This window comes from Opisthocomus hoazin, chromosome 2 (assembly GCF_030867145.1).
Source record: "Opisthocomus hoazin isolate bOpiHoa1 chromosome 2, bOpiHoa1.hap1, whole genome shotgun sequence".
In the NCBI taxonomy this organism is placed as follows: Eukaryota; Metazoa; Chordata; class Aves; order Opisthocomiformes; family Opisthocomidae; genus Opisthocomus; species Opisthocomus hoazin.
The window spans coordinates 46,409,940-46,431,662 of NC_134415.1; the positions used below are offsets into that span (position 1 = coordinate 46,409,940).

Sequence of the window (21,723 nt, forward strand, 5' to 3'; positions counted from 1 at the left end):
GCAAAGTTATTTTTATGTTCCTCTTGGATTGAGAGTCAAAAAATCTATTTACTGGCTTCTTAAACAGTATCCAAAGTTGTACTCCTATGTCACTCACTAAAGGTAGGGTAACACTAACCACTAAAGGTTCAGGAAGACTGCAGCACAAGAGAACAGAACGTGAACTGCCCATAAGCAGTGGTGCCAGCTGCTTATTTATCCTTTTCAGTCACATTGGGAGACAAAAAAAATCAGTGTTATTAGAACTATCTATATATGAAACAATCTTTAGTTCAGCTATAAATGAATTTTTATCTACTCACTAAAAATTAAATTTAGTTTTTTCACAATTTCCTAGCGTGAATCTCTTTGATTGGTAAAAACCCCACAAAACCAGAATAGGAGCTAAGAGCGGTTTTACAGGCACTGTGAAACAACCTTCAGACACCAAGATAAAAGAATACTAGCAATTACTTCTACTTAAATGTTGTTTTAATTTTCACTTCACAGCTGTAGTCACTAAACTCAACATTTTTGCACTGCATAACAAACTGCTAATACAGGAAGTAAAATACTCTAATTCAACTCCGAGTTAGAGACTCAGATGAAGTATTACCAACATTCTTCTGGGCCTTAAGATATACACCATCATTTGGCTTCATTATTCCTGATGTTTTCATATGGTCCATGGTATATGGGAGGATCAAGATATGAAAGCAGTCTTTTCAATAACCAACTTTGAACAGCCTCCATCTCAACCCTCGTAACATTCTTCCACAAATTCCCAAAGGATGCCTTACAACACTGAAGCAATCATTTTGGGTCATAAAAAGATAAAGAACCTGAAGTAACTTTTCATTTTTCCAGTAAGAAAATGATTATTTATGCTCTTAAAGTGAAAAGGAATTTGTACAAAAGGTCTGGAAAAATCAGTTTTGAAATATGTAATTAAAAACAGAGTTATACAAGACAATTCTACTGCTTATACTCAGTAAACATATTAAAAACTAAGAGACCAGGAAACAAATAATCAGACTAGTCTATCAGTAACTTGGATGTTTTCTGGAAATGCATGTCATGAACAATTTGTCCCTTGTGACTGAAAGCAAAGAGGGAGAAAAGGGACAAAGAAAATGAGTTCAAGCAAGAAACTAACACCCCTTTTGATCTTGCAGGCAAGCTGAAAAGAAAAAGTTTGATCAGTCCATAGCCTTATTTGAAGATCAAAACAAGCCTGAGCAGCTTAAAGCTTTTCTTCATTAAAAGAAAAGAAGCTATGCACAGTTAACAGTTAACTGAATGGTTAGTGGGATATTCTTTCTTGCAGCTTTGCTTAAATAATAGAAAAATCATTTATGAACTGCCCTGTTTTCCACAGAAGACAATCAAGGTGCATTTTACAAAAGTTTTTTCTACACAGCCTGCCACTTCTTTTCAAGTCTTCCATTACCTACGTGCTACCTTAAGATCTCCAGGTTGAGATTTAATAATTTGCTAATTTAATTACATAGGAATTAAAATCTTCTATTCATTTAGAAACAGAAAGCACATACAGTATATGGTGACTAGATCTTCAGAACAAAATTTGAAAACAAGTGGCTGAAGATATTTGTTAAGCAAAGCCTTTTTTACCTACAAAATGAAAAACATCAGTGAAAGTTCTGCTGCAATACAAAAGTCTGTTTGAATGTGTAAAGCTTTTGCTGAGACTACATAAATTCTAATCCTTAATATATGTTTTCTCTCCAAGAGAAACCATTTTCTCCTTCCTTTGAAGATGTCACAGAAACATCCAAAACTTCACTTAACACAGAGTGAATATCATACAGGACTCCTTAAATTCACCACTTATTTACTGAAGGAGAACACTCAAATATCCCAGAAGGACACTAGAGACTCAATTTTTGAAGTGTCATTCACTTTTGAACAGACTAATTTGAATACTTATAAGTCATATGCTACTATGGCTCACTGTGTATTTAGCTAATCATTTAACAGTTCCTAACTAAACGTTAAACATTTGAAAATACTTGAGGTCACAGTAGATTAACAGAGGAGTACCTAACAGCTGTTTGATTTAAAATTTGTCTGTTGCCCATATTCTAACCATTTAAAGTATCTTAACATGTTATATATTACTCTGCTTTCAATTAAGTATTTTGCTATGCAACACAATTCACATAAGAGCAGAGCTAATTTTGATCTTCAATTACATATGAGATATCCAAAATCAGATTGGCTGTCTCCAGAGCTACTTGTAGGCCACTACACTTTGCAGCAAAACAGTCCAACGTCAGAAAGTCAGCAACCTTTACCAAGGGCTTTTCAGGACAGCCGTGTATAACAGGAGAGCCAAACTGGCCTTGCAAAAGCCTCCAGTGGAGAGTCTCAGTGTTACCATTAATCCCACAGCCACATTTTGAAACTAAATCTGACCAATTACAGACAGAGGGAAAACCTGATGGAACAAACCAACAGTGTCCATAAACCATGTCCGTAAGAATTTCTCCATCATCATGATTCAGAGCACAAGCTACAGACTCCAGAGAACGGCAAAACCCATCAGCAACCAATTGGTATTGTGTCTGAGAACAATCTATATCTTTAAAACTGCTGGTGGACAGAGTACAACTCTAAAAAAACAAAACCAGGAAAACAGAAAATTAGAACACCATTTTACAGAAATAATTTTCATCAAACATACATCATACTGTTGCTTTTTTTTAAACAGATGGTTCAGTCCTAACTAAAAGAGTTGTTGATGTGATGATTATTCCACAATAGGAAAAATTTCTAGACAAGTCAAAACTGAGCTTTGCATGATTATCTTTCAATATAGAAGTGCTACTTTTTTCAACACTTAAAAAATATGCACTATAATAAAGACCAAAATATTAACAAGTACAAATATAGTATTAACAAGTCTGAAAGATGTAATTACCACCAAGTGCTTCAGATAGACCCCTTTGTTTTATATTAGTAGACAGCAAAAATGCAACATTAATCTAGGAACAAAGTGCTTTAACTGTAGCAATGATTCTACATAATTTCCTAAGTATATCAAGCAGCTTTAAAAACTTGTCTTACATACCTTGTGTCTTATGTATGAAGCCAAATGAGTTTCTGTACAGCCACCTCCTAACAAGGCCAAAGGTTCCTTGATTGTTAACTGTAACACATGTTCTGCAGTTTCACAGGCACGCTGAAAACCATATGAATGTGTCATTAGAAATACCATGATTAATAGGATTTGCCCCCATTGGAAAAACTACTAGAATAGAATTTTCAGTAGTTTCTGGTACAGACTTCATAAACTTGAATTATATGAGGATATAAAGCTGCTGAGTGATTTCCAAAACCATCTTAATGAAAAGTTTTCTTTATTTGTCCATAGTTGGTAGAAAAAAGAAGAAAATACAAAAATCTGTATTTTATTCCTTCTTTTTGCAAAACAGGATTACATAGAAAAAGTCAATCAGTATCGATGAAATTTCTAGAGCAACTATTCAATGTAAAACTATGCTTGATGACCATTGCAGGTATTGCTGCTGGCCTTTTGATGGCCATTTTTTTCTTCTATGCTTTCATAGGCCAAGTAACAAGAATTTAAATGTTTATCCAGCACTGGCCTCAAGAACATGTGAAAAATATTTGTCTCTGAACAGCTCCTGTATTACAATAGAGACATTAAATGAACACGAGCACTTCATGGATTTTGAAATTCTAGAAGGCATTTCTGAATTGCTTTCTTGAAGTTGTACACCTAAACTCCAACTAAACTCCACTTGCATACTGAAAAATCACTTTTCTAAACTCACATTATCTGTATTTATCATTACTTTTTTTATTTTTCTATTAAAATCATGACTTTTGAAGAAAGATTTCAAGAAAATCTGCCTACCTTCAATTCATCCCATGTTGTTTCATTTCTGTTACAGAGTATCAAGCTGCAGATAACTGTGTCATTAGGAATTAGATGCACAAAATGTTTTGAAGCAAAACTCTCAATGCACACATCTTTCAAACTGCCATAACAACTGTGAGACAATGAATATATGGAAGCTATAGGCTTTGAACCTGTTCAAATAAGAAAAGCAGAGAACAGTATGTACTACTGTCATCAGAAGAGCTATCTGTTGCATTTCATAAACCATGAACTTTTTTCCTCTTGGCTTTAAATTATATGTATTCTTCAATACCTAACATTTCTATTTACACAGGAAATCACAAACAGAAACAGAATCACAGAATGATAGGGGTTGGAAGGGATCTCTGTGGGTCATCTTGGCAGGGTCACCTACAGCAGGCTGCATAGGACTGCATCCAGGCGAGTCTTCAATACTCTCCAGAGAAAGAGACTCCACAACCTCCCTAGGCAGCCTGTTCCAGTGCTCCGTCACCCTCAGAGGGAAGTTCTTCCTCACGTTCAGACAGAACTTCCTGTGCTTCAGTTTGTGCCTGTTGTCCCTTGTCCTGTCACTGGGCACCACCGAAAAGAGTTTGGCCCCATCCTCCTGACACCCACCCTTCAGATATTTATAAACATTTATTAGGTCCCCTCGCAGCCTTCTCTTCTTCAGGCTGAACAAGCCCAGCTCCCTCAGCCTTTCCTCACAGGAGAGATGCTCCAGTCCCCTCACCATCCTTGTAGCCCTCCGCTGGACTCTCTCCAGCAGCTCCTCATCTTTCTTGAACTGGGGAGCCCAGAACTAGACAGAATACTCCAGATGGGGCCTCACTAGGGCAGAGTAGAGGGGGAGCAGAACCTCCCTCGATCTGCTGGCCACACTCCTCTTAATGCATCCCAGGATCCCATTAGCTTTCCTGGCAGCCAGGGCACACTGCTGGCTCATGGGATTTTTTTAAAACGATGGCAGACTGCCCCATGCAGTGCCTCACTTGGATGGGTCTGCAGTCTTGGAAGCTTGACTACCCTACGGTCTCCTACAAACGGACCTTGAGCTTGTTTGGAGGTTCTAGCAGAGGAGCGCAGCTACCATACAGCCCTGGACCGATTAACGGTATGCCTCTATCTGGGAAGGTCGTCCTCTTCGACTGAGCACGCAGCTTCAGGAGGGACACACATGGAGCGGTGAGGGAGGAAGGGGACACCCTCCTAGCCAGGCAGATCAGCCAAGTCAACCCTGGCAATCAATGGGGTGACAGATGTCACAGCCAGATCACCCTCACAACCAACATGATTTCAAAGTGTGAGACAGTTTATCTTAGTTTAAGACAAAAAAGTAATTGTTCCATACTCATTCAGTAAGAGTTTGAAAATAATCCACATTTGCAAACAGTTACTATAACTGGATATTCCTCATGGAGCAATCTGTAATCACACATGCAGTATGTCATCATTAGAGCCTACAAAAGACCCATCTCACCTTAAAAATGGTTTTCAGACTAGAAAAGAACAACTTTTGCTCAACTGTTAAGTTAGGGTACAAATAAGAGTATCCTTACTCTGTAATGACACCATCCTAGATAAGTTTTCATTGTAAGAGGAGGGTTAAGGACATTTGTTCAGTACAGAAAAATCACTTCTTACCTGTCATCCGACTCAGGGGTTCCATCAGAGACAGCCCAGCTCTGTCCACAGCAATGACATTGTTCTCTTTCAGATACCGTTTCAAGGATGGATGGATAACTTTCTGACACACTACAAGGCCAACTTCATCATTAACCAGCTGCTTTCCTACATTAAGCAACTGATTTAGCTCTGACATTTCTAGAGAAATTCTGTGATGGACTGTTATAGTCCCTTCTTCAGAGTCAAAGAGGTCTCCTGACATGGACACACAGAAAAGTGCTATCTTGATCATGTTTGAACAAGTTCTTTTGACAGTAAGTGAGTTTGCCAACTGAATTTCTGGTGTTTCTATTAGTAGTCCAGGAAGAACTGCAGAATCCACAACTCTCCTACCCTTCACAGGTACTACTATACACTTTCCTAAACCAGCATTAGTCTCAACATGACATGGAACAGTAAACATAAAAGCCTTTAAAATCAGCATGGTGAGATGATCGACTTCTAGTTTATTAAGCATGCAAGCAGGTTTGCTTGTTATTATGCTACGTACCAAACAAAGAAGAGTCTCAACACTGTTAAAATCCACAGACACTCGGCAACCACAGGCCTCAGATTTGAGGTAGTCCATACATAAACTCAAAAGATGCTTGCTTATTTTAATGACAGTGCAAGATGCAACATTCAGGCTTTTAAAGTTTTCAACCAAACTACAGCAAAGAATGGCAGTAAATAAGCCACAGTCACTGAAGCGGGATATATGGTTCTGTACAGAGGTCATCAACACCCTTAACACAGGATGACTAACAGAAAGACGACTGAGTATAGCTGAAGATTGTGAAGTTGTACAAACATTGCCTCCCACACCATTGTGGAGCTGTTTGAGTCTACCAGCCGGACCATAGCAAGATTTTAATATTCCACTTAACAGACACAGTGACTGACTAAATGTATCTTTTGTTAAAGGTTCATTAATAAATAATGGAGGCTTTTTAGCTTCAAGACGAGACATTTTCAAAGTAAGATTTTAATTCTGGCTGACAAACAGATTTCATTTTCACTTGGATCTATAATTCGTAGCACTTGAAACAGTACATTTCAATTCTTTGCAGCCAAGGATTATTATTTTAAATGGGAAACAGCACATACAGCACAATAATGACATTCATGTGACTGCTCATGATCTGTCTTAAAATGAGTCTTAAATCCTACTGTAATTGATACATAATGACAGCATTAAGCTATTTCATTCACGATGATCATCTTTTTTAGCTTCTGAATGTGATCGAGCAGACTTTTTTGCAACAAAGTTTACAAGCATGCTTCCAAAATGGACACCTATAAGTGACAGTCCTGCCACAAGCAGGAAGTTCTTTCTACTCCACTTAGCCCTCCTCATCTCCTCTTCTGGCAAGATGAAAAGCTTCAAAGCTAGTTATACCTACAATAAAAACAGAAAGGTATTAGGATAATCTTGTGACAATACTGCATAGCTTGAACTGCTATTTTATTTCTCACAGAAAACTCACATAAGGACAAACATCAAACCATAACGCTTCATAATTGAGAAAACCTATTATGATACATACTACAAGCATACAGTACACAAATTATACAAGTTTGTTGATAACTTCAATTCTGAGCACCAGTTTACATACTGTTTTACCTGTAGGTCTATAAGTAACAGGTCAGTATAAACTGCACTGAATTGTATGAAAGTGTCAAAACTACAGCAGTGTTAACCTGTTTTCACTCAAGAAAAAAAGAACTGAATTATTCAGCATTGCTTCCCAGTCAACCACTTCAGAAACAAAAGCTCTTAATGTTCAAACAACGTTAAGAAATCTCTGCCTCTGAAAGACAGGTTTCTTATTTCAAGATGCCTAACAAATTTTTTTTCCCCCCTTTTTAAACACTTCAGAACTTAAGGATATTTATTTACATTTCTATGTAATCTCTATAGTATTTAGACTTCTCATAGTTAATTGTTTGCTTTCTGTTATAATTACCATCCCTACTAACAACACAATACATTACTATGTAAAGTCACAACTATTTCTGGGCAGATTTGAACCTGAAAGGACACTTCTGCAGACTCAGTCACAAGAGTTTGACTGTTGCCTTGAAGTTATTTGAGTTTAGTTTTAAGTATCTTTAAGACCTGTAATACCATCACTTAACTGCTCCTATCACATAGGATTTAGCAGCAGTTTGAGATGTAGAATGCATTTTTTTTTTTGAGTCCATGTAACTACCAGATTACCCGAGTTGCAAAAAAGAATAAAACTCTGGAAGACTGAAGTTAGAGCAACAAGACTGCATCTGCTAGAAAATTCTCATTTAATTGACTCATCTCCTGCCTCAAAGACACAGATACAACTAATGAGGCAACTTACCCACAATATATAGCACTAGTGCTCTTTTTCTGTATTTTTGTGATCACTTTGCATCACGTATGCCACAATCCCAGGTTCTGGAACAAAGTCCTCTGTCTTCACTTGGAAAATAGGACTGGACTTCATGTAAAACCACCCCCAGTGCACCAGCCCAAGGCTAGTTCCCATAACAATCAGAACTTTGTAGTCCTTCCAGATGGTTTTAAGACCCATTGCAAACTGGCATCTACCTAGGTAAAGATAATTTATTATTTTATATATACTCTAAAAAACTTTTTTTACTCTATAATAATAACACAGATGAATCTGAATGTTAATATCTTTAATTACACTGCAGCAGATGACCAAAACACAAAATGACACAAGTCTTATTCTGTGAATGTGAAAAATAAAAGCTATAACAATAACCTCTATTCAGACATCTTGAAATGTTAATTGCTGCATTTCTTTCAAGCTTTGGCATGCTATATCTTAAAGCTTTATTAGTTTGTTATGTTTAACTAATTACAAGCATAATTAGATGGTAAATATTTGAAGCCTAAAACAAAGCAATTTCAAAATACACCATTCCTCCTCCCCCCCCCCCATTAACAGAATTACTGAGCTCCTGGCAGAATACGTAACTTTTAACTTGCAGGCCAAACAAGCTACAATACTTCTGACATCACCTTACATTTCCCAAAGCAGCAGCCATGCCTGGCTACCTTAGTCCTCTTTGCCTTTGATCTTCAGAAATCACAAAGTATCAGCAGAAACATAATGAATACATCCTTGTCTAAAAAGGATGCATAAGCCTCTACTTTGCATGAGATGTCATTAAAAGTTACCAACTACAGAAAGAGACGTAGATATACTCAGGTTTTATACCAAAGTAGCTTCTTGTTTTACACCGACAGACTGGCACAACTCGCACAGTATATGTCCCTACACCTGCCCACCTTCATCCACCTGACAGAAGAAACGCGTCCTACTAAAAGCCCTTCCCTCGTGCCGTGGAGATTTCACAGCTTCACACCACACGGCACAGCAGACTCGAGAGCTACGCAGCCGGTCGGTAGGCCGGAGGCAGCCGCACTCCGCTGAGGAGGCGCTGAAGCGAGCGGCCGCGGCCCGGCCCGCCCGCCCTCCGACAAGCGAGCCGGCAGCAGGATCCCTCAGCCACGCCGCGACACGGCCCCAACCGACGACACCTCTATCGCCGCGACTTGTGGCGCGGCAGCCCGAGGGGGGAGCAGCTCCTCTGGTGCCCAGACCGGCGCGGCCGGAGGGACCGGGGTGACAGAGGAGAACGGCGCACCCGAAACTTCTCTCCCCTTTCTTCCCGCAACGGGAGGCCACGGCCCGGCCACCCCCATCGGCCCTTCCAACGCTCACCTCGGCCCTCGCCCCGGGGAGGCGAAGGGTAACAGGACAAGCCCGAGTCGCACGCCCTCCCCGCGGGTTTAAACACTCAACGGCAGGAAGCGGCCTGGCCGCAACCCGGAAGTCGGCTCGCGCCCCGCCTCCCCCCTCGCACGGGGCGGAGGCTAGGGCGGGGGCGTTCCTCCTCTTGCTCGTCATTGGCCAAGCCTGCATCACGTGGACAGAAGGCAGGCCCTGGTACGCCTCAGCCGGGCTGCACCGGCGGCCATTTTGCGTTCGGGCAGGGTAGATGAGTAGGTGGTTACAGCCAGCAGCCATTTTGGATAGGGGAGAAGACGCTTGTGCTCAGCAGCCATCTTGCTTGGGGGCAGAGGAGCCGTTAAAACCGTTGGAGGCAGGTATGGTGTGGGGAGGAGGTACAGTGTGACTATGGTGGTAGCACTTCGTTCTTCAGTCTGGCTGTCCTCCGTAGATAAACGTGTGAGGCGGTGTACCGGGGAAGCCGCTGCTGCAGCAGCGGCCATGGTGGTGGTGTTGCCGGCCGGCTCCTGCCACTTCTCCCTCAGGGACCGCCTCGGGTGGTTCCCTCCTGCGCCGCCCCTCGCGTCATTCCCCCCTCTCCCCGGCCGGCTGCCGGAGTGCTAACCTCGAAAGCACTGGCCAGGCTTAAAAATACGTATATTTCTCTGATTTTTCTTCCTTGTTTAACTCCTGCTGCAGTCACTCTGCGTGACTTCATGCAGTTGTCTGAGCCTTCCTACAGGCGGATAGTGTTACCCTGACCAAAAAAAGTTCAAGAAAACTTTGCTGCATGACCTCAATTTTTTTCTTAGCTGTTCTAATCTGCACCTTTCCTGTATTTGCTCTTCTTGCAGTCGCTCTTAAGAGCATTTTGTGTTATGTTCATGTGTTAATGGATGGGTTTATTTTTAATTTTGTGCTTAGTTGCAGTTTACAGCTGTAGCCAAAAGACAAGTTTTTAATGCCTAATCTCCATACAGAAAGGTGTTTAATAATCTTCTTTTTAAAGTTTTGTGGAGCAGTTGAATGTTCATTGCAAAACTTAAAAAATAAAAAGGTATTCAACAATGCAAAAATATAATAGCAAGCACCTGTCTGTAATAAACACTGATTACTCAGAATCTCTCATTCCTATTTTTGAAGCATGTCTCACTCTAGCTACAGGGGAACCTATATGTTTAATTCTAGATCTTGTTTTCTTGTACAGGCTGTCTATCAAAAATTTCAATGTTGAAATAGTACAAATACCATACTTTTTTTTTAGATATATAAATATATATAGCTTCTAAGACAAGTTTTTCTGCCTTATTTACAGGGAAACTATGTGTTTAATTCTAGATCACGTTCTCTTGTACAGGCTGTGTATCAAAAATTTAGATGTTGAAATACCACAAATAGCATTTCAAGACTTTTTAATATATAAATATATGCAGTTTCTGAGACAAGTTTTTCTGCCCTGTTTGCTTATCTTCGCATTTCCTTATGTATAGTTTCCTTTAGAAATTCATGTTAGTTTGCAACAGATACAGTATTCCATGAAACAGAGTTTTGTTGCCAAATAGGAGCAATTGTAATACATCTGTATTTCTTGTGGGGTTTTTTTCAACACAGAAAATGCCAAAGTATTTTGGGGCTCACTGGCTTTTTTTTCTTGTACAACTGATGGGTGTTTTTCCTCCTTTTCTAATGTCTTAGTATTGGGTATCTTTTAATCTGTGGTAGTTCAGTGACTTTCCTGATGGTTCACACATTAGGTGTATTCTTTTTGGTTTTCTAAGGATTTGCTTATGTTTATTCTGTCTGCTGTATTTCCTTTCTCTTATCTATATGGTCAGTGAAAAGAACGGGGTAGCTGGCAAAGTCCCAAAGTCAACTTATTCCAATGAAGAGCAAATTGAACCAAAGGTAACATTTCTTGTGCATATTTTTTCTTTTTTTTTTATTCTATTATTTTATAAATTGGATTTGGAGACGATTTCAGTCTAATGGTGGTGCTTCTCACATCAGTAGTAGCAGACTTGTTGCAACAGTAGTATTGTGGATGGCAAACTGTTACGAAAAATAGATTGGTGATGCCAGAATAAGTTCGTAGAATCATAGGTTGGAAAAGACCGTTAAGATCATCAAATCCAACCGTCAACCCAACAACACCATGCCTACTGAACCATATCCCGAAGTGTCACATCTACATGTTTTTTGAACACCTCCAGGGATGGGGACTCAGCCACCTCCCTGGGCAGCCTATTCCAACGTCTGACCACTCTTTCAGTAAAGAAATTTTTCCTAACATCCAACCTAAACCTCCCCTGATACAAGCTGAGGCCATTGCCTTTTATCCTATCGTTAGTTAATTGGGAGAAGAGACCAACAACTGCCTCACTACAACCTCCTTGCAGGTAGTTGTAGAGAGTGATAAGATCCCCCCTCAGCGTCCTCTTTTCCAGACTAAACAGCCCCAGCTCCCTCAGCTACTTCTCATAAGACTTGTTCTCTAGACCTCTCACCAGCCTCATTGCCCTTCTCTGGACACGCTCCAGTACCTCAGCGTCCTTCTTGTAGTGAGGGGCCCAAAACTGAACACAGTACTCCAGGTGCGGCCTCACCAGTGCCGAGTACAGGGGCACGATCACTTCCCTACTCCTGCTGGCCACCCTATTCCTGATACAAGCCAGGATGCTCTTGGCCTTCTTGGCCACCTGTGCACACTGTCAGCTCATGTTCAGCTGGCTGCTGACCAGCACCCCAAGGTCCTTTTCTGCTGGGCAGCTTTCCAGCCACTCTTCCCCAAGCCTGTAGCGTTGCATGGGGTTGTTGTGACCCAAGTGCAGGACCCGACATTTGGCCTTGTTGAACCTCATATGACTGACCTCAGCCCATCGATCCAGCCTGTCCGGATCCCTCTGCAGAGCCTTCCTACCCTCAAGTAGATCAACACTCCCACCCAACTTGGTGTCATCTGCAAACTTACTGAGGTAGCACTCAATCCTCTCATCCAGATCATTGACAAAGATGTTAAACAAGACCGGACCCAAAACTGAGCCCTGGGGAACTCCACTCGTGACCGGCCGCCATCTGGATTTAACTCCATTCACCACAACTCTCTGCACTAGGCCATTCAGCAAGTTCTTTATGCGGCAAAGAGTACACCCATCCAAACCATGGGCAGCTAGTTTCTCCAGGAGGATGCTGGGGGGAACAGTGTCAAAGGCCTTACTAAGTAAGTCCAGGTAGACAGCATCCACAGCCTTTCCTTCTTCCACGAGGTGGGTCACTTGGTCATAGAAGGAGATCAGGTTTGTCAAGCAGGACCTGCCTTTCATGAACCCATGCTGGCTGGGCCTCATCCCCTGGTTTTCCTTCACATGCCCAATGAGCACACTTAGGATTAATTGCTCCATAATCTTCCCTGGCACCGAGGTCAGGCTGACAGGCCTGTAGTTCCCGGGATCCTCCTTCCAGCCCTTCTGGTAGATCGGTGTTACACTCGCGATCCTCCAGTCATCTGGGACCTCCCTGTTAGCCAGGACTGCTGATAGATGATGGAAAGTGGCTTGGCCAGCTCCTGTGCCAGCTCCCTCAGCACTCTTTGGTGGATCCCATCCAGCCCCATAGACTTGTAACTGTGCAGGTGGCATAGCAGGTTGTTAACTGCTTCCTCCTGGATTATGGAAGGTTTATTCTGCTCTCCTTCCCTATCTTTCAGCACTGGAACCTGAGTACCCTGGGAATAACCAGTCTGACTATTAAAGATTGAGGCAAAGAAGGCATTAAGTATCTCAGCCTTTTCCTCATCCTTGTTGGCAATATTCCCCCCTGCATCTAAGAAGGGATGGAGACTCTGCTTGGCCCTCTTTTTGTTGTTAATGTTTTTGTAAAAACATTTTTTGTTGTCCCTTACAGCAGTGGCCAGCCTGAGTTCTAGCTGGGCTTTTGCCTTTCTTATTTCCTCTCTGCACGACCTAATGAGATCCCAGTACTCCTCTTGGGTTGCATGCCCTTGCTTCCATAAGTGGTAAGCCCTCCTTTTTTTCCTGAGTGCCAGCAAGAGCTCCCTGTTCAGCCAGGCGGGTCGTCTTCCCTGCTGGTTCGTCTTGCGGCACAAGGGGACAGCCTGCTCCTGTGCCTTCAAGAGTTCCTCCTTGAAGAATGTCCAGCCTTCCTGAACCGCTTTGCCCTTCAGGACTCTTTCCCAGGGGACCCTCTCAACCAGCATCCTGAACAGGCCAAAGTCTGCCCTCCAAAAGTCCGTGGTGATGGTTTTGCTGGCCCCCCTCTTAATTCACCAAGAACCAAGAACTCTGTCATTTCATGATCACTAAGCCCAAGACGGCCTCTGACCACCACATCTCCCACCAGTCCTTCTCTGTTAGTAAACAGCAGGCCTAGAGCGAGGCACCTCCCCTGGTAGGCTCCCTTACCAGCTGTGTCAGGAAGTTATCTTCCACATACTCCAGGAACCTCCTAGACTGTTTCCTCTCTGCTGTGTTGTATTTCCAGCAGACATCTGGGAAGTTGGAGTCCCCCACGAGAACAAGGGCTAGCGATTGTGAGACTTCTGCCAGCCTCTTGTAGAACTGAATCTAACTCTTCATCCTGGTTGGGTGGTCTATAACAGACTGCCAACAGGATGTCTGCCTTGTTGGCTTTCCCCCTCATCTTTACCCATAAGCATTCCACCTTGTCATCACAACCGTCAAGCTCTGTACAATCGAAGCAGTCCCTAACATACAGTGCCACCCCATCGCCTGTCTTTCCTCGCCTATCCCTCCTGAAGAGCTTATAGCCATCCATCACAGCACTCCACTCATGAGAGTCATTGCACCACGTTTCTGTGATGGTGACCAAGTCATACCTGTCCTGCTGTACGGCTTCCAGCTCCTCCTGTCGGTTGCCCATGCTATGTGCACTGGTGTAGATGCACTTGAGCTGGGCTATCAATCTCACCCTCGACCCTGGCATGCCATGCCTGGGCTCATCCCTAGTGAGCTGGGTTATATCCCCTTCCCCCTTCAAACCTAGTTTAAAGCCCTCTCGATGAGCCCTGCTGGCTCGTGGGCAAGAATCCTTTTTCCCCTTTGAGACAGCTGGACTCCATCTGTTGCCAGCAGGCCTGTAAACCTCCCCATGGTCAAAGAAACCGAAATTCCACTGAGGGCACCAGTGTCTGAACCACCTGATAATCAGGTGAGTTTTCCTGTCCCTTTCAGTGTTCTTCCCTGCCACTGGTGTGATTGAGGAAAACACCACCTGTGTCCCTGATCCTTCTACCCATCTCCCCAGTGCCCTGAAGACCCTTTTGATGGCCTTGGGACTTCTCTCTGTAATCTCATCACCGCCAATCTGCATTACCCACGTTCTCAAGCAGGATATGAGCTTTTGGGGAAGAGATGATGCTCTGGCATGTTTTGTTGCAACTCTTCTTTGTGTTATTGCTGCTGTAAGGATTAATGATAAAACACTCGCAGTCCAAATATTGTTCGGTTCACAAGCCTGCAGCACCATCATGAACTGTAGGCCGTATGCAGCTCAAAAATGGCGTACAATCTAGGTGAACTGTGTTCCTGGAAGTGGGAGGCAAAGTACAGTGTTTTCTACCATATCCCAAGGAACAGGTAATTCCGTGTAAATGTTAGGTTTGTTTACTGTTTCTTGGCTACTGTTTTTCCTTTTTTTTTTTTTTTTGATTGGGTGGAGGAGATAGGGATCAATAGTAAAGCTCTAGATACTAGCCTTTCAATCAAATTAAAAACCCAGTCCTGAAATGCTGTTGTAAACCTGTTTTTTTTTTAAGAGAATCTGATCAGTCGTATGTGCCCAGGTTTTGTGGTGCTTTGAAAGGGCTGTGATATATCTTCCTGTTTGCTTTTTGCTTTTGTGTGATGGGGTGGGTAGTCTGTCCTTGGAGTTCTTGGACACCAAGAATACAGTGTTGTTGTACACCATTATAAGGAACTGAGAAGTACAGTTGGTTTTCATTTGGTGACTGCTGTTTGCCTTTAGCATCTCTTCTGACCTAGTTCTAGTAGCTGCCTTTTCAAGAATTTATGAGTTTTATCTCCTACTAAGATTCTTCTTATAGTTGTTGTACTATCTTTACTTCTATAGAGTAGCACCTTACTACCTAACTGAATTGAAATATGATGTCCCAAGTGGTCCAGAGCACTGTTCCTTACATTACGTTTCTTGAAATTGGTATTGGTAAAGTTGACAGAATTTACTTCAATAAGATAGAGAAGTTTAAGGGCTTTTTTGCAAGGGAGAATGATAGTTGTGTCGCACAAAGCATGGTATTCCAGCTTCTGTCTGCATGACCGTTATTTGAAAATTCAATTTGCTCTATATAATTTTCTGGTTAGTGTTACTGTGCAGCTCATAAAAGCTCTAACTTTGAGCTTTTTCAGAACATAGCTGAAACATTTTATGAATTATATTAAAGTTTATTTTCAGTAGTTACTTACACAGTGGTTCTCAGTTGAAACTAATTTTAACCTAGCAATAGTAACAACCATTTTACTTCTCACTGTTTATGATCCTTTTACTGTTTCTGTTTCTTACTGTTTGGATAATGATATGATATAGAGAAAAAAAATCTTTGAAGTAATTGGGAGTTTTCCTTGAGCCGGTATATGACATTGTGCCCATGTTACTTTCACATTTTCTTGTAGTTGTTTTGAAATCTTGGGTCTCAGCATTTGGATATTTAGAATGGAAGCAGTGCGTAGAAATGTTTATTTAATTCAAATTGATTACTGTTGAATCTTAAGATCAAAATTATCTGTGCTGTCCTACGGTGTTGTAAAGTGGATTTTTATCATTTTGCACATTTCGAAGTCAAATAAGGATAACAAATACATTTTGAAATTTGTAAGTGCAGTGCCTGATAGAGACACATACCACCAACCTGACTTGTATCCTGAAATTTTGGCAGCTCTGTCGCAGTACTTTCCAATAACTTGTAGTATGCAGTGAGAAATAGGTATGTCTTCCTGTATTCTTACTGTTTTCCTATACTGTCTCTTACAAAATTGACCAGATTTGTCTGTCTTAAGAGACTAATCCTTTAGGAAACTTCAGCGTGTAAAAGGCAGCTCCATTCTCAATGTAGTTTTTGTCGCAGTTTGTCTATTGCAAGCAGCAGCTACTGACACTTGTTTTCTTTCTTGATTTTGAAGGTTGAAATGTATGGGTTGGGTACTCTGTCTTCTGCCAGTATACTGAGACCCTTGTTCACCTGTTTGTTTTTTGTCCAGTCCAAGTCTCTTCCTTGTCTATTGCCTCTGTTCCTATTCTGTGTGAAAATAGAATGTATCTTGATTTTTTTATTCCTGGATTTTTGTAGATGTTAATTTTGTACCATGGGGTCCATTCCATGTCTCCTCTGAATCCCAACATTGTGGGGTTAGCTGGAAAGACTTTCATGAATTTAACCTAATATTTTACTTTTTTGACGAGTGAATGTTTAGCTCTCATATATGTGCAGAATTATGAACTTCACCAGTAGTTTCAGTGCTGTGACCGTAATTGTTGAGTTTGAGTTGCTCTAAGAGAAGGGGAAAAAAAATCTTAGCAATTAATTGAAGGTTTATTCTTGCACCCAAGGGAGGGTGCATTTAACTTCCAGCATGAATTAATGCTCCATGAGTTACTTGGAATGGTCTGAGGCAGGGTCAGGGTCTGCGCAGCTAAAGATGCTTCACTAAATATCCCAAATTAAGCAATCTAAATCCTGTTTAGGATAAGCAAAGTAGACTATGCCTAAAGTTCACTTTACTTTTGTGCGACCACAATAATGCTCAGGTCACATTGCTTTATTATGCGTGTAGTAGTCTAAAATTTGAAGTATACGAAATGTGTATATAGATATGCATACTAGGTGCACCAGAAGCCATTGTTTCTTATTTAAAAAAAAAAAAAGGCAGCTGTGCTTTATTCTTGAACTGATTTAAACTCTGATACTGCTGATTACCAGAACTGCAGGTAGTGAATGGGTGTTTCAGTTCTGAAGTTTGCTTACTGTTGCTTGATCTGGAAGCAAATTTTGAAATTTGCTTAGTGTTGCCGAGCCCTTGTTAAGAGAGTGTGATGGAGGGTATTAGTTCTACAGGGCCATTGTATGCAGGCGGTTGTGGGCTGCCTAGCTAAGTAGAAACAGAGTATCCAGAAAACAGGAAGGGATTAACTTTATGTAGAGAGATTTTAGGAGTGTCTTGACTAGAGAAGGTATTATTTCATGCATGAAGATTGTTTTTTCTTGAAAACAATATGTTTTTTAATTTTGTGTGTTTTCCTCCCCCTCTTCCTCATTATTTTCTTTATTTAAGCTATGCAAAGGGATTTTATGTGAAGCTGTTATTTTGAAAGAGAAGCAGGGCCAGGGCCCGAATACATGGGGACCAGTGGTTGAGACAGTAGTAAAGGAATGTTCCAGCCTTAGTTTGTTGCTCTCTGAAAGGCTTCTTGAGGATAAGTTAGGTGGGTTTGTCTCTGTCTTGGTACTGGTCTGAAAAATACTTCTAATTTTGTATTTTGTGTGTTGGATGCTAAGTGCATGAAGAGTTGTGAGGTTCACTGAAAGAAACCAATGCACATAGCTAAGTAATTCTCTTTTAAGTAAGAGTCTTCCTTGATTTCCTTAAAGCAGAGTATAGGGTTTGAAGAAAAAGTGAGCAACAGATTTTAAAAATCATTCTCAGTTGGTGTAGAGATCTGAGTTTTTCTATGGTACTGATCACTTTTAATTGGTGTTTTTATAGGACCAGCTTACACTGACGTATCATGGCATCCAACAAATTTGTCATTAAGGTAAGCAGAATGTCATTGCTTTCATTTAAAAAAAAATAACCTGTAACACTGCTTAGAATGTGTGTACATTGATTTTAAAGGCTAATGGTGAAGAGGTGCATCCTTCAGGCTCCTGGTCATAATAGCATATTTTGTATCAGCTTTTCTCTCTCTTTGGAAGCAAACTTTCCTAATTGCTGCTGTATCGTGGCAGAGTGTGTCTGAGGTCAGCTGAAGGTTCAAATCATGTAACTAAAAGTGATTAGTTGTGTAGTTAGAATTAGAAACTGCATAAATTCTCAGTAAAACAGTATTTGCTACCTGAAATAAAATTTAGAGTTGATGCTTCTCTTACTGTAATCTTGCAATATTATTTATGTGCTTCCCAGATAATCTTAGAGTTCTGGTTTAAGGTGTAGCAATGTTCTTAAACTATTTATCACACTTGACTCTTTATTTTTTGCCTCTTTTCCCATTTTCAGGGGTTAATTGTCCTACATCCAGTAAAATGCCATTGCAGTTTATTTTGCAAATAGTCTCTGACTTGGTTGTGTATCTGAAGAGTAATGCTGTAATAAACACGCACTTCATAATTCTTCTACCATAACTATATCAGCTTATCAAGAAATAAAACTAATTGTTCAGTAAAAATTGTGAAACCTTCTATTTTGGATCCTCTCTCTTGCTTCTGTGTTCCTGTATGCCTAGGGTAGTTTGGGTAATGCATAAATTTCAAAGTGAGTAGTGTAATATATTCTTCTACTGGAAATGTTTTTTCCAGGAGTTTTCTTATTAGAAGAGACTTTTTCCTTTGTGGATAAGCTTGGGTTTTTTGGAGGGCAGTTACAAAAACGTTCCTGACTTAGCAGGCTGTGGAAGCTGTTAAAGCCTGGTTTTGTGGGAAACCAGCCTGTTCAACAAGCAGACCAAACACTTTATTTTTGTGTGCTATGTGTTTTTTTTTCCAATGAAAGCTGCTGTCATTTAGTGGGATGTTTGCTTTAATTTTTTTACTGTTTAACACAGTTGTAAACCTTAAATTGACAGTATCATGTCTATACTATTCACTGCTTCTGAACTGATACAGGAGTTAGGAGAAATATCTTTGATTTTAAGCATGTTTTAGCTCATACTCTGAGTCTATGTACCACTGATGCAAAACAACAGAAGCTGACGCTGAAGGAATGTTTTTTTTCTCAGCTGAGAACTCTTGATATCATCAATATTAATGTAAGTGCCCAAGAAGACAAGGGGTGTGAGTTGAAATATCTTCACTGGCTAAAAAGCCTTAAGATATTTGATTACGGACCTGCATTATTACAGCTTGCTGATTCGGCATAGGCACTTAACCAGTATTCAGTATATACCCTGGCAAGCACTAAGTAGTTCGACGTCACTGACTGTCTGAGCAAATAGAAAGGTTGTCACTGAGCATGTGTTTATAGGTAAGCAATTTACAGATACGGCTTTTGAGAGTGCCAATGAGATGCAACTTTATTTTCTTTCTGATAGTATTTGAGAAATGAAGATAAGTTTTTTGCATGTACCGAATGTTGAAAATTAACTTTGCCTTGACTAAAATGTGTCAGATATTTAATGTAAATATGTGAAAAGCTGATTGGAATTCACTTTGTGCACAGATGTGTAACATTTTACTTGTTAGATCAGGGATTTTGTGTGTGAATTTTTACTTCTTTACATTCCGTGGATTTTTATTTAATGTGAATATTCCCTTTTTTAATAAATTTTTGAGGAAGATCCCTGTGCAGAAGATTCTCTATTAAAAGGTAGAAAATACTCTCGCTCTTCTCTGCAGGGCGAGTATGGAAAATACTGTGTTCTTACTTTTAGGTTCCTCATGTTTGAAATTGATGGGGTTATTTTATTGAGTCTGAAAATGTTTCATGCATTCCTCGTCTTCTACATTCTCTACTTTTGAGTTTTTAGATTTTGTAAACATGTGTATATGTATGTTAATCTTTTTGGTAAGAGAGTGAAAAGTACCGCTTATCGGTCTTTGAAGTCTTAGCTGACTGGCATGTAGTTATGAAGAAAACACCTATAATGTATTTAGTAGCTTTGCTTCTTAACACGTATGAGAATCTCTGTACCTCCAATGTAGTGGTCAGTTATTTTCAGTAGAGGGAGTAGTTGGCCTATTTTTGAAAGGTGATCCTAAGCTTGGTTTTGTGGGCAATTAAAAGCGATTGAAATAAAATAATTGTTGCAGTAAAGTAGCTTTAAACCTAAATACAAAAGCTACAGTTAGGTCCTAAACGCACTTTCTTCACTTGCCAAGTGGCTGGATGCCACAGTGTCGTGATGTGCAATAGATAATATTTCATGCAAGTTAATTTGATGATTAATTTTAAATTTTGGGAAATATTGATATTTCATAAAGTGCTGCATGGTAAAATACTCCCAAATCTGGAAAATAAGACATATGAATTTAATTAAGCTTTCTCTGTGTGTTGCTAAAATATTTTATTGCTGTTCTGAGAAGCAAATCTTGAGTTTAATTGGTGAGGCTTAAAGCAAAATCATGAACTCTATATGGATTTGAAAAATAATATAACTAGGGCCTTATTTAAAACTTTGGACAAACTAGAAAGAATTGCTCTTCCAGAATTGTGTAAATTGACTTTATTCACGCCAAACTGCAAAACTAAATATAGTAATTTTTATGGCTGTAATAGAAAAATTTCATTTATTGTTTTCTCAGATTTGTTCCTTTGCCAAACACTGAAGACTTGAAGTTGTTACTACATTTCAATAGCTCAGCTCAAAGGGAAGCTGTTTTTACTTTGCCATTTCCTACTTTGAGATATTAAGAGCTCTGTTCTGTCTCAGATTTGTAGGCCTTTGCTAGCACATATCTTAGATTAAGATAACTATAGTTTCAATATTCCCTCTGGTCATCCAGCAGACTCTGCAATCGATTTTTCAGCAGTGTTCTTTGTTAGCAATTTAAATTATTGCATACTGGAGGTGTATATGAAACTTTTTGGTCCTTCCTACTTCAGACTTTTTGCTTGCTATAAATTGCAAGTTCCTTTGAATCAGCAAGCATATTTTTCTGTTTTATATTGGGAACAAAGATGGAAGTACTGGGTATGACTGAACAGAATGATGACAGTACTACTGTAATGTGGTCAATTTTCCCCTTCATTTTACTTGTGTTTGTATCCGTTCCTTTTTTATGTTCATGTATCTTAATGTGATCATCAAGATATTTGGTTTATAACCAAAGGCATCTTAACATCTGTCTCTGCATATCTTAGAAGTGTTCCGTGAAAGAAAGCGTGCATAGAAAGAATGTTGAATATAGGCCCTAACAGTAGGTAGAAGGAAATGGAAAGATGTCTTCCTGTCAGACAGTATGCTAGTATGTACTTACATCGCTGTATGGGTCGTTTTAGGGTCTGCTCACAGACCTGTAGAATTTGTTACTGTATTTGGTCTGTAATAAGAAAATGCGCAATTGATTTTGAAGGGGCTTTTTTTGATATTTCCATGCAGGTTTAAATATGTTAATAGGTTTTGAGTGCTAAAGCTTCGCTATATCTCTGGCCTTTCCAGTGTTTTCTTTTTTTTATCTACAAGTGGAAATGTAATATAGAAATCTTTGCTGACATACTGTCACAGTATCAGATA

At 40.2% G+C, this 21,723-nt stretch overlaps 4 protein-coding genes across 6 annotated transcripts in view; 1 reads left to right on the plus strand and 3 right to left on the minus strand.

Moving 5' to 3' along the window:
* Positions 1 to 453: 453 nt before the first annotated feature.
* On the minus strand, positions 454 to 6,521 carry MKKS (MKKS centrosomal shuttling protein). Its single transcript, XM_009935957.2, has 4 exons — positions 5,531 to 6,521; positions 3,881 to 4,056; positions 3,071 to 3,181; positions 454 to 2,612 (listed from the first exon to the last, which is right to left on the minus strand). The coding sequence occupies exons 1-4, from the start codon at positions 6,519 to 6,521 to the stop codon at positions 2,172 to 2,174; spliced, it is 1,719 nt and encodes a 572-aa protein (XP_009934259.1). The 3' UTR covers positions 454 to 2,171.
* On the minus strand, positions 6,521 to 6,908 carry LOC142360527 (uncharacterized). The gene has a single exon (XM_075413490.1). The coding sequence runs from the start codon at positions 6,906 to 6,908 to the stop codon at positions 6,756 to 6,758; it is 153 nt and encodes a 50-aa protein (XP_075269605.1). The 3' UTR covers positions 6,521 to 6,755.
* A 1,012-nt stretch (positions 6,909 to 7,920) lies between these two features.
* Positions 7,921 to 9,408, minus strand: LOC142360526 (uncharacterized). 2 transcript variants are annotated; one of them, XM_075413489.1, is made up of 2 exons: positions 9,280 to 9,408; positions 7,921 to 8,131 (listed from the first exon to the last, which is right to left on the minus strand). In XM_075413489.1, exon 2 carries the CDS (start codon positions 8,116 to 8,118, stop codon positions 7,921 to 7,923), a length of 198 nt encoding a protein of 65 aa, XP_075269604.1. In that variant the 5' UTR covers positions 8,119 to 8,131; positions 9,280 to 9,408. The 2 variants fall into 2 exon arrangements, with proteins under 2 accessions (XP_075269604.1, XP_075269603.1); XM_075413488.1 differs by having other exon boundaries at positions 7,921 to 8,135; positions 9,280 to 9,406.
* Positions 9,409 to 9,515: 107 nt separating this feature from the next.
* SLX4IP (SLX4 interacting protein) overlaps positions 9,516 to 21,723 on the plus strand; it is an 83,618-nt gene continuing 71,410 nt past the window's right edge. The window contains exons 1-3 of one of the 2 annotated variants that reach the window (XM_075413494.1): positions 9,516 to 9,665; positions 11,124 to 11,193; positions 18,042 to 18,090. In XM_075413494.1, the coding sequence (XP_075269609.1) occupies positions 18,064 to 18,090 (27 nt within the window). In that variant the 5' untranslated portion in view covers positions 9,516 to 9,665; positions 11,124 to 11,193; positions 18,042 to 18,063. The remainder of the gene's footprint in view (positions 9,666 to 11,123; positions 11,194 to 18,041; positions 18,091 to 21,723) is intronic. The other variant, XM_075413493.1, reaches the window with a different exon arrangement.

What these genes read in the sequence shown, in the direction of transcription:
- LOC142360527 (XM_075413490.1), bottom strand. Translation starts at nt 6,908, where the DNA reads ATGAGGAGGGCTAAGTGGAGTAGAAAGAACTTCCTGCTTGTGGCAGGA.
- MKKS (XM_009935957.2), bottom strand. Translation starts at nt 6,521, where the DNA reads ATGTCTCGTCTTGAAGCTAAAAAGCCTCCATTATTTATTAATGAACCT. An exon ending in ACCCCTGAGTCGGATGACAG is followed by an intron (nt 4,057 to 5,530) that starts GTAAGAAGTGAT and finishes TTATTTGAACAG; the next exon opens with GTTCAAAGCCTATAGCTTCC. An exon ending in CTTCATACATAAGACACAAG is followed by an intron (nt 2,613 to 3,070) that starts GTATGTAAGACA and finishes TTGTTTTTTTAG; the next exon opens with AGTTGTACTCTGTCCACCAG.
- LOC142360526 (XM_075413489.1), bottom strand. Translation starts at nt 8,118, where the DNA reads ATGGGTCTTAAAACCATCTGGAAGGACTACAAAGTTCTGATTGTTATG.